This window comes from Pinus tabuliformis, chromosome 9 (genome assembly GCF_031772625.1).
Source record: "Pinus tabuliformis cultivar Carrire ecotype Pingquan chromosome 9, CPIR1, whole genome shotgun sequence".
Classification (NCBI taxonomy): domain Eukaryota; kingdom Viridiplantae; phylum Streptophyta; class Pinopsida; order Pinales; family Pinaceae; genus Pinus; species Pinus tabuliformis.
In genome coordinates, this window is record NC_142307.1 from 1,319,449,763 (window position 1) to 1,319,462,228 (window position 12,466).

A 12,466-nucleotide genomic window follows, 5' to 3' on the forward strand; every position below is an offset into this window, starting at 1 on the left:
TTGGACAACACGTCCCCAGAAAAATCCAATGCGGGAAAGCCAGTGTAGCAGATAGAGGGTTTGTATTATTAAGCAAGCAGAATCTGAGTACAACAGTTTGCCTATCACACCGGCTAACCTCTCAGAGAAATATCAGCAGCAAGAAATACATACTAGGGTTTACCTCATTCCCTAAGTCATCACTGATCCAATGAGTGATCTGACTCCCGATAAACACTGTGAAATCCCTGAGCAATCACTGCTTGGGCCAACGTCTTGCCTATAGGAGACTACATCACCCCTTCTGTTGGATCGATTTGCTGGATAAAGATTGTTGTTCAGCCTTCCCGGCTCAGAACCTTGCTTCTCCAGCAAAATCTCGAACTTCTGATGAATACTCTGCACTGCCACTGCAAGAGACCCTCTTGGCCTGTGTCAGCACTGTGTGAGCCCCTTCTGGGCTGATTAGGCCTTTGCGCTGCCTCTCTGATGCTACTGCTGCCTCTCTGCCATGTACTCTTTGGCTCGAAACTCCTTTCTGATCCAAATCTCTGCTTCTGCCCCTCTCACTGCAACTCAGATCACTTGTTCGATTTTCTCAGCAAACCACGCCCCAGAAAAATCGAATTGACTTATAAACTTGGTGCATCTCCAACTGATTCTCAAGCCTCCTCTTATGCTTTTCCCGTTGATGAATCAACGATCGAGATTAAGTCCCTAATCAATGACTATGATTAAATTAGACTTGATTTTCATCACTTAGAAGCTTCTCACCCATAATTTCATTAATACCCATTAATATTTTTATTTTCCTAAGTTTAGCCTTAGGAACTCCATTAAAAATATTAATTATTTTAATAAAACACAAACTGGGTGTAATTTCACCAAACGATTTCTGGGTTTTGTAGATCTCATGTATTCTAGCCCCTCCACAAAATTTTGGAGCTAGAGCACATCCAATGTTACCAAAAATCAACACCTAATGCATCTCAACTTCTCCTCTAAGTACATCTTTTGCTGCTCAGAAGTACCCTAGTATAGTGTGGAGAGAGTTTCCCACATCTCTTTGGCAATATCTTTGCCAGCTATATGTGAGACAATATGATCCCGGACTCCATCTAGGATCAACCTCTTTGCCCGTGCCATCTCCTTCTTATACTCTTTCAGCTGATCGACATCTGTGGGAACTGCTGCCACCGCATCAATATAGCCTTTTAGGCCATATTCATCTAGATGAAAGGAAATCCTTGCCTTCCAAATGACGTAGTTGGAAGCTCCATGCAACTTGTCCTGACCACGAAGCCCAACAACGGCCATCTCAACGATCTGTCGAAAACTTCCTCTTTCCTTCTACTTAGTTGTTGCTCTGCTATTCGCACTCCCTTCTGGAGTGAGAAGATTTGCTCACAATGACTGAAGATCTACAAGAAAAAAAATGGACTTCTTGAGACTAGAAGTTCCCGAAGGAAAATTTTCCCTCTGTGTGTGCTCTTCTTTCTTCCACCCGACTCTGGCTCTGCTCTAGCATATCACTGCAAAACCTCTGTGTCTAGCTAGAGATTTGCTCAACGAAAAAATTTGAGCTGCTCCCTCTGCCTCTGGAGTCACTCGATTTGGTAGGATCGAATTTTTCTGCCCCACTCAGAAAAATTGAATCTCCACAAGTAACTTGGCTCCTGGTAGAATGACTGTGTTGCCCTTGAGAATTTCGGCCTGCTTCCCATAATTAACAACGAAATTCCTTCTCTTTTCGCCTTTGAGCTCTCCAACTAATCAACTTGGCTCTTATTCCATGTGAAAATTCCAAACTGGAATCATATTAGATATCATTTTTTGGGATTCAACTGATTAAGAAAGTCATTCATCTATGACCATTTCCATGAGAGATAGTCGTAACTGACTAATTTCTCATGATTTTTGAATAGTCCACTTAGCACTCATTGCATTGGGCAATGCTCACAGGGGTGAAGAAGTGGGATTGAAACTAGTGAAATGAATCACATAGCGTCAATCATCACTTCCAAGGCTTGCACCCAGTAACTAGGACATCCCGGGAGGTCACCCATCCCAGATCGTCTCTGGCTCAAGCGCGCTTAACTGTGGAGTTTTCCCCACAATCAAGCCCACTTAGCTTGCTACCCCATTTGCAAAATGTTAGCAAGTATTGTGCCTCATGAACCATTCAAGTAGAGCTCCCTTCACTCTTATGTATTTAAGTATTGCAGCAACTGGAAATTATTCTCCTAATTGTTAATTTTATTTAACAATTTATTTGTTATTTGCTATGAAAAATATTGCATAAATCACACAACAACCTACAAAAATAAAACTGCGGAAGAATAAACGCTGGAGGAAATGCTAACACGCACACACATAAAAATAACACAATTATTTTTGGACAAAAGTTCCCTGAAAAACCCAACTTGGGAAAACCGGTGCAGTAGATGAAGTTTTTAATATTATGCAATAGTGAAAAATCCGAGTACAATCTGGATGGCTGAAACTAGTAATCCACTGCAAGAAAATCTGGGCAAAACACTGATTTTCTGCAGTGGATTGCTAGCTTCAGCCATCTTTGGCACAACTTGCCTTCAAAAAACTGGCCGTCCAAACCCCAACGTGAGCCTCTTCTGTGTTGCCTCTGTGCTGTCTCCCAAACGTGTGACTTGAAACTGCATCTGATGAATTCCTTTTGCCTCCAACTACTGAGGAAATCGTCTCCTTGGCCTTTTGGAACCTCTGCCCGACCTCTAAAACTGAGAACGATTTTTCTCACCAGCAAATCAACTTGCGTTACTGAAGCTAATGCGCAGAGCCTCTGCGCTACCTCTCTGGGATAAATCGACACTCTTGCTGCCGCCTCTCCGGATCTAGCAAATATTTCCTCTAGAATCGCTATCCGTGCCCCTCTCACACAGCTTCGATCTCTAGATCTCTCTCCGGAAACTGACTTCTGCTACTCTGGAAATCGATCTGCTAAGAAATCGAACTGCTCAAGTATATTCTCTATCACCACATCGACCTCCTCTTATAATCCTCTGTTGGAGCACCAACAACCAAGATTAAAACTTAATCAATGGCTAGGATCATCTCTGGATCGATCCGTGCAAGTTTCTAGATGGTTCTCGCCTTGACTTAATTAATATTGATTAACTAACCATATTCCCTAAGTTTAGACTTAAGAAATATTTAAAAACTGATTAATAATCTAATTAAGTCATTTCTAGGCCGAATTTCTAGAAATGATTTCTGGGTTTTGGAGATCTCATGTATTCTAGCCTCTCCATAAAATTTCATGGCTAGAACACATCTGATGCTATAAAAACTAACAATGCTTGCTGAGTTTGTTATGAATATTAAGTCGTGTACTGAAGTATTGATGTGCACACATTTTGGGCATTATATGTGTATCTAAACCAAAACAAAGTAAAGGGCACCTACAACAATTTGCATGCCAATTGTTTGCCAAAGTCTCCCTAAGACTAGAATTGGACAAAACTTATTAAAATTGGGTGAACTTTAGATACTTAACACTCCGAGGTACCCCCAGATGCTGAAATGTTGAGCTTATGAATCTTGGTGTTGGATTTATAGATGATGTGGCCAGTGGACCCAGGATGCGTCAAGGTTGGCTTTGACACTTTTTGATGGGCGTTACTTGTTCTAGAGCCCGGATGATGATGGTTATCCTTGTGATGAGGTGAGGGCTTGCACATCACACTTTGGCGCCAACGCTTGAGTTGAAGGGTGCCACGTCACCCCTCTTTCCCTTTAGAGGGTGACGATGAGCACCATGGTGATGATGTTTTGTTTGGGAGGCATTTTGAAGGTATTCCCATGGACATGGAGCTACTCCTTAGAGTATGGAGCACTCATTAGCCCACTTGACACTTGTGGCATTTAGAGCTCATTTGGAGGATGACATCATAGTGGAGGAGGCATTTTCTCCCACACGTGTGGGCATTTTGGCATCTTTTGTTATGTTTTTGAGCTATGAGGTTGGCTTGTAACCTCTTTCTTGTGGAACACTCAAAGTAAACTTGTAATTGGGGGTTTTTACTTGTATTATTGTAGAAATGAGGGAGATAAGTCTCATATGAATAGAAACTCCTCTAATTTAATTTTTTCATCATCACACATTTTATTCTCTTTTTTTATTTTTTTATTTTTTTTAAGTGTGGTTCACGGGCACCGGAGTGGCCGCTACGTCCACATAGAGAAGCGGGGCAGCTCCACCCGAAGGGATCTGCCGGTCGGCCATATCAGGCCTAACCCCGAGGGCGTCGAGGAGATTTGACCCCGTGACCTCCCAAACCGGGAGAGTACTTAGCAACGGGAACTCGACCATTTGAGCTATCCCTCGGGGCTACACATTTTATTCTCTTATCTTCAAAGGGAGTGCAAATTAGTTTTTTTGCTACGATGGGCAAGATGTGATCTTTTGTGGTGTGAATTTCATGTGGAGTTGATCGTTTCCATGGAGATGTTTTTCTGGGATTGAAAGAAGTGATTCTTTGGAGGATTTTGTAAGTTCAATGCTTTATGATTGATATTTTTCATATTGATTGTTTGAAGTACCGTTTCTATTTGTGCCATGGCTAGATGCTTAATTTCTATTGAAATCTTGCTACATTATTGCATGCAAAATTGTTCTCCTTAAGGCCTATAGGGAAACTTTGAATGTGCATTCCCTATATTTAATTTCTTCCCTCACAAGAAAAATAGTTAGGGTTTTAAAACTGGATGCCCTAGCCATCCCTCCTTACTCCAAAGTCTTTCCCATGAAATTTAGCCCTAGAATACTCCATTAAACCCTTGTAGGATAAGGCACTAATCCTTGGTGTGTTGATCATCCATAATTTTTATTAAATTTCATTTTCTTTCTCTCATTCCTAGATGTCTAGGGTTAGCCGCTAGGGTTTCTAGGGTAGATTTATGCATAAAAGTGAATTTGTGTTGGATGTTTATGGCTTATAAATTAGGAATTGCATCTATAAATAATATAAAGGCAAAATCTAGCATAGTGCATGGTTAATCTACCTTATTTAGGGCTGATGTGATCCATTTTTTGCTATTTATGGCATATGCATACCTAACAACCATAGAAATCAACTTCCTAACTCTAATCCTAGTCTCTATTGGAAGGCCTTTGTTCCCTTCTTGTTGATTATCATTGGAAGGCTTTTTGTTGCTTGACTGCTATATGACATTGTGCACCTTATTATTGCATATCCATCAAATCCTTACTTATAGCAGCCTTATCTTTGGTCTAGGCATAGAGTATTGGAACCCTAGTATAGAACATCTAGGCCTTTCTAGGCCTTGCTGATAATCTAGGCCATATTATAGACCCCTTATACATCACCTTAATCCATATCATTAGAATGTCCTATAGGTGATCTAGGGAAGCCTCCCTTATGGTTGAATACCACTAAAAATAGGAGAAAGATTGTTGAGGTGATAGTGGCAACCCTCTCTTTTTGCCATAAGATTTGGCTTCCTCCAATGAGGCTTTGCAGCAGGCCTGCTAGATTTTGCGGGAACAAGGACATTAGCGAGACCTGCGAATTTGGGTGGTATCAATATGAAAATTGAAGGATGCCAACAATAGTAAAGTGGAATTTGTACACAACAAGTGACCTAAATATACAATAGATAGGCCCTCATGTGAAGCAATCCAATTCTAAGTAACCTTTGCTAACCCATCAACTTCTATACTGAACTTGTTTTTGCTGCTGTGATGTAATATTCCTAATGAGAATATTAAGTGGTTAAATCAGAGAAGCACATGCATGCAAGGAAATTGAACCAAACACACAAAATGCATCAGTTACACTAGAAGAAATTCCCCAAAGAACTCAACCATTTTATTAATTTGATCATTGAAGTATAAGTGAGATAGAACAAGTGCACTTGGGCTTGCTACAACAAGCATGCAAAACCCAGGTGTGAAAAATGGTTGCTCAAGTGTCGGAATGCTGCTTGCTCTGGCTGACATAGGACAGGTGTTTGGGGCTCCAAAAATGCTCAGTAAATTCGGTAAATTATGCTAGGGTCTCCCCACAACAAACCCACCAAGACCCATAAAGGGTTTGGCCTCCTTCCAACCAACCCAGAACACCCCCAAATAGTGTGAATTTCTCCTTTTTCTGGTTATTCACACCTCCAGGAGTTCAACTGAAAATTATGCCCAAAATACTGAGAAATCCTCCCACAAATTCACCTTATGACTTCCCACAAATCCCAACTCCAATCTCCCAGTGTTTCCTCTCCCACGCAAGCTTAGCTCCTCAATGACTGCGCAGGCCCTGCTAGTCTACCTCTGCACATGCCTAGAAATGGAAAAATTTTCTCGGTGAATAGCCCCCAAACCAGCTCTGCAATCCACTGGAAATCTTTAGCAAAACCCTAAGGAAATTTGTCCACAAAAGCCCAGAACCAAGTCTACTCTAAAACGGACTCTCCCAAGGAATGCATGTTCCTCTTTTGTGCCCAGTCTGCTCCAAATAATGGCTGAATGTGCCTGTGATTCCTCCCGGAACAGTTTTGATATTTGATGATAATCTCTCTTAGAGTGGCACTCGAAGTCCACATAAGATGGAGTTGAAATTCCCGCTTGGAAACCTCGTGTGCTAAACAACACTGTGTAGACTTGGCTCAACAACTCAAGCATACAAGAGTTCAATCATCAAATTAGCAAAAGTCCCAAAATGAGGTCTTCTCCTCCTATTTATCTTTGAGCCCCTCCTCACTCCATGTGGGCCCCATAATTCGACCCCCTTTGTTTTTCTCCTCCCTCACAAGCTCAAATTTCTCGAAGGGGTGCATATTTCCCTTTAGAGTGGCCTCCATGTTCCACCTATTTCCAATTTGCCTCCTTTTCCTAAGTCGAACTCCCCCTTTTTCCACAAAAATCGAGTGGGGTCCTCTCAACCCACTTTTCCTAAGTTAAATACGCTAAAATATAAAAAATTTGCAAAATGTATTACTTAGCAGAAATTTGCAAGTAGGAATATCACATGTAATTTGAGTGTTTTAGAGCTTGTTCTAGTGGATTCACTATTTATTGCAGAAATCTATGTATCCATCCCTCATTATGATGACTACTATGCGAACAATGGACTTTGGCGCATGGAAATTATCTTATGGTTGGCTCACCAAAACAATCATTTGTAACATCTACATACTTAATCTCGTAAGAAGACATGCATTGGCTCTTCACTCTGATTCAACTTATACACTCGAGCACTTGATGCGAATTTTATTTATTTTGTTCTGTAGTGTGCAAAGAGCTACTCATGCTTAACTTTTGGAAAATATCTTTATTGCTGATCTAATTGCAATGATACTGAAGTTTTTTGTGGGTGTTGACGTACTTGATTTCTTTGTTTCTTTCACAAAGTTTTGGTTAGCTGTATTCTATTAAAATAGCTCTATATTGTGCGTGCCATTTCCTCATGTTAAATTAGGACATTTGAAGTGTCTGTAAGGATTTTTTCTTATAATATGCTATTTATAAATCTTCCTTTTCAATATAGAGACATCTCTTAACTTAGCTATTGCTATAATGAATATTTCTAGCTTGTATGTGCCCTTCCCCCCCTTAATATGTTTGGAATTCACCTCCTTTTTCATTGTTACAGGTTACTAGAGCATTTGCGATGTGGCATAATGTGGAAAACACTGCTAATAAGAAGGGTCATTTATACCACATGAATACCTCATTATTGCGAGTACAACAAAGATGTAGGAAACACATTCTTTTCTGTTCAGTTGGAGGAGATCAATTGAATGCTAGCATCTCTACCATGGCCTCTTCCTTACAAATTGAGCTGGTTCGAACATTTTTATCTTGACTTGGTAGTTAAAAGTGTGTTTTTTTTTTAAATTGTGAATTTAGAAATTTATTCACTAGGGAGAGTCCAATGTTCAAGATAGTGTTAAGTGAACTATTCTCATGTCATTTGTGTCCAATTGGAAGAAATCATTTTTATTCTAGTACGTTTGTCATGGCATCTTCCTTGCAAGTTGAGCTGGTACGACCATTTTGGCCTCAGTTTTGTAGTTTAAAGTTGTATCATAATTATTATTGTTTTTAATCGTGAATTTACAAATTTATTCATTTGTGATAGACAAATACTCAAGATAGTGCAAAGAAGCGAACTATTCCATGTCATTTGACATTAGTTTAGCTAACTGAGTCTGAACTATTCATCTCTATTTTCTAGTCCATTTTTTGTTACTTTATCCAAATTTTGTTAATTTCTATAAGGTGGGAATGCATTCATGAACATGAGGGTGAGGAGAATATGAGACTTGTATTTTATTAATGCTATAACTATAACACAACAAAGGCATAGTATACTCTTCACATTTTCTGTCTCTTGTTATACGTTCATGACACCCTAGGAAGTTATGGTGGTTTTTAACACTTAACTCTAACCATTTTCTTTTTTAATTTGATTTTTATCATATGATACAAACCTAGTGTTTATGTAACTTAACCACTAGCATTAATAGTGGTCCTTTATTACATATGTTAATACATGACTATACATTAGCATAGTATTGGAGCTCATAATTTGCTTGTCACCCCTTTCAAATGAAAGATCCAGTAGACTAATAGAGCTCTCAATAATACACTGTTTATCAGCCCCCCTCAACAGAAAAACCTATCTCCTTGTGCTGTCTGTGGGACCACCATTGGTGTTAACTATATTGTCTTGCCATCACTCTCTTTTTTTAAAGTAGAATGCACAGCCTTATACTGTTGCTATGAACTCACTTACACAGTTGTCATTGAACATCCCCTCAAACTTTCCTTATACTAGGAGGCCCACTAAAGAGGCTATCTTCAAGCTACTAACTATCGAAGTCAAGAAGTCCCTTAACTATTTATCAAAACTTGATCTGAACATGTATCATCATCACAGTTTTATTGCCATTTCTTTTATGCGTTCTTTCAGTTAGATATTTAGATTTTAGCTAGGCATTTTTAACTCTTTTATCCTTTCTGGTTTCTGTATTGATCTAGGAGTCACTTCTCCACTCTCACATTGTATTTACACTGGATGCACTCTTTTAGTCCTATTGAGCTACTATTGTGGTTACGTTTAGGACATTAATAAAATTATCTCATCTCATCTGGCTTTTCATGCCTTTATGGTTTGTAACCTTCTTCCTTTGCAAGTGATATTTTTTCTGAAGGGACAACCACTTTCTTTTCCTCTTTTTAAAGTTTAAATTATCCCCATGGAGTATAAAATTATCTCTGTTTGGTTTCACATACATAAATTTTCCACCGCCTAATGTTGGGTTGGCCAGTTTCAATAAGACAAAACATTTAACATTATGCCCTGTAGATCCCACATCTCAAAAACTCTTTATGAACCAGGACTTGTATAAACTTTTCATGTGACACCATGCCAAGTAAGAATACTTCTGCCATTGTTTTTAATATTTTTGTTTAAAAGGAGCCAAGTAATAGAAGTTAATTGAATACCTTCACAGTTTGCTGCACACTAACATCGTTATGCCAATCCTTCAATGACCCACAAAATACTTCTCATACTGTCTGGTGCTTCAGTTGCTAACTTTTGGTTTCTTCCAATGGTGTCTAAAAGATGCATTCTATTGATATTTCTTATCTTTAGATATTAAGAAATTTTGTTGTGGCATCATAGGTGCAAACACCTTGCTATTCTTTGCTGGTGTCGTATGTGTTGTGAAATTTTATCTATTGACTCTCGCCTTGACTTAATTAATACTGATTAATTAACCATATTCGCTAAGTTTAGACTTAGGAAATATTTATAAACTGACTAATAATCTAATTAAGTCATTGCTAGGCGGAATTTCTAGAAATGATCTATGGGTTTTGGAGATCTCATGTATTCTAGCCTCTCCACAAAATTTCGTGGCTAGAACACATCCGATGCTAAAAAACTAACACTCCCTCTTAGCGAGGAATGTGTTCTAGTGCTCTACTGTACATCCTGTGACAGCACCCTATCTCTGCATCATCCCCTGTCACACTGCTGATGTCTGGCCTTACTGCCCACCAACTGCTGTGCAACTCTGATATATGCTACATCCGTGCCGCTGTTGACCTTGCGGAACTGCTGCCCACACTGCATCTGCACTGCAACTCCCTCTCATTAGTTGCTGCTGCAACTGCAACTGAGAAGCATCCAAAATAGCATGTCCCTGCTACTGAAACGGGTTCTTCACCATACCCATCTGTTCTCTAAAATAAATGAATTTAGCTCTCCCTAGAGCTTTCGTGAGTATATCTGCAACCTGCTCTTTTGTGGGAACATATTGTAGCTGGACTGCTCCTTGTTGTACACAATCTCAAAAGAAGTGACACCGAATATCGATGTGCTTTGACCTTTCATGAAACACTGGATTCTCAGAGAGCTTTATGCAACTTTGATTATTACAATAGACACCGGTTGCCTCCATCCTCTGCCTTAACAAGCTCACTAGCAGTTTTCGGAGCCATATAGCTTTGCACGTAGTTGTGCTGGCGCCATGTACTCTGCTTTTGCAGAGCTCAGTGCTACTGACTTCTGCTTCCTGCTACACCAAGAAACCATTTGTGATCCAACATTGAAGTAGTACTCGGAGGTACTTTTCCTATCCACTGAACTGCCTGCCCAATCTGCATCTGTGTACTCACAAAGTCTGACGTCATCCACTCGAGTATATCTCAATCCATACTTGATTGTGCCGTGAATATATCTTAGAATATGCCTCGCTGCTGCCCAATGTACCCTCTTCGGTTCTACCATGAACTGACTGAGGGTATTGACTACGAAGCAGATATGTGGCCTATTGTCGCGCGAATTGACACGACAACGCTCAGACCGGGGGCTGTCACTCTGATCCCCGATCCCTCCGTTTAAGCCTGTCTCCCGCGGCTAAGGGGGGTAGACCCTGTGAGATGATGTGACCAACTGTCGACCAGTTGGTCGGGAGACACGAGATACGATATAAAAAGCACTCGATGGATTTGATTAATTGAGCAGACCAGTGCCTTAAGAGATTGTGGTTAAAACGATTACTTGTTAAATGATATAAAAATGTGAACTGTGAACAGCAATCATTTGCCATCAGCTAAATCACATGACCAAAACGATATCCGGCAACTGAAAATTTTGAAAAGATAAATGCCAGCGAAATCACCACGGGAATCATGAATTATTAACCAGACATCGTATTCGCATCTCGACTTGAAAATTTTAGATCTCAGCATGAAAGATATAACGTGATAAACAACTGAAACTGGATCCGAAAAAGAAAATTTTCCCATTTTTTTTTTTTTTTAAATATCAAGCAAAACCTAAAAAATAAAAATTTAACCAAACTATAAAAATAAAACTAAATTTTTTTTTATTTCTTTTTTATTTTAAAACCAAATCAAAAAATCTAATTTAAATTTAAAAGGCTAAAAAATAAAACCTAAAATCTAAGTCAAAAAAAAAAAAAAAAAATCTAATTCAAATCTAATTAGGATCTAAATCTAAAATCTATTTTTAATATATAAGAAAACTATACAAGATTTACATCTAAAAAGAACTTAACATAAAAATCAAATTTAAATCTAAATGAAAACCCCTTTTCCTTTCCTTCCTTTTTTATTTTTTATTTTTTTTAATTTTTTTATATAATAAAATCTAAAAAATAAAAATCTAAAAGCTAATCTAAAACTAAGCTATATATAAAAATTAAACTAAACCAAAATCTGAACTAAGATCGAATTTCAAATAAAAAACTACTGCTAACCTAAGGGAACCTAAAGTAACCAAAACGCAACTATACATTAGAACAGTCCACTGCATAAACGCGATATGGCTCAGGTGATTGAAGATGTGAGACGCGGCGACCCAAAAAAAATTGAAAGACGGCGGCAATGAAACAGTAAAAAAATCCGATACAAATATGCAGATTCGATTTACCTGAGCGTGAATGATTGGAACTTACCTGGCAATTGATCCGCAGGCTGAGCACGTGTAAACCCAAGCCGCCGAAACAACTATCTCTCGGCCACGGAGGAAGGAAAACCAGCATCGAAGCAGAATAATTCCTTTTTTACAGTCGACGGCAGTGAAGATTAAACGCAGTCATGGTGAAGAAATTTACCGTGACCCTGGCGATACGCAGCTGCTTGCCCCAGTCGATGGTGAATGCCAGTGTTTTGCTATCGCTTTAAACGCATACGATGCCCAGATGCACAGATGGCCTTGCTTTGATCGCAGTTGTGTAAGAATTGTAACTCTGTCTGACGTGGGTGCCGTATCAATACATTGTAATGTATTTGTCGAACCCCTGGAGAATGTTCCAGAACTCGTAGCTGTAGATCTTCAACGGCAGACAAGGAATCAACGCAGCCTATCTCGTTCAACAGTAAATGGAAATCGATTGAGAGATTACGTCGGTTTGCAAATATCTCATCCAGATCCTGACGGTGTTTGATTGCACTGAG

At 39.2% G+C, this 12,466-nt stretch overlaps 1 protein-coding gene across 4 annotated transcripts in view; it reads left to right on the forward strand.

Moving 5' to 3' along the window:
- LOC149153388 (hydroxyacylglutathione hydrolase 2, mitochondrial-like) overlaps positions 1 to 12,466 on the forward strand; it is a 323,641-nt gene that overhangs the window by 65,157 nt on the left and 246,018 nt on the right. For all 4 annotated transcript variants that reach the window (XM_089438429.1, XM_089438432.1, XM_089438430.1 and 1 more), the window contains exon 2: positions 7,623 to 7,814. In XM_089438429.1, the coding sequence (XP_089294555.1) occupies positions 7,623 to 7,814 (192 nt within the window). The remainder of the gene's footprint in view (positions 1 to 7,622; positions 7,815 to 12,466) is intronic.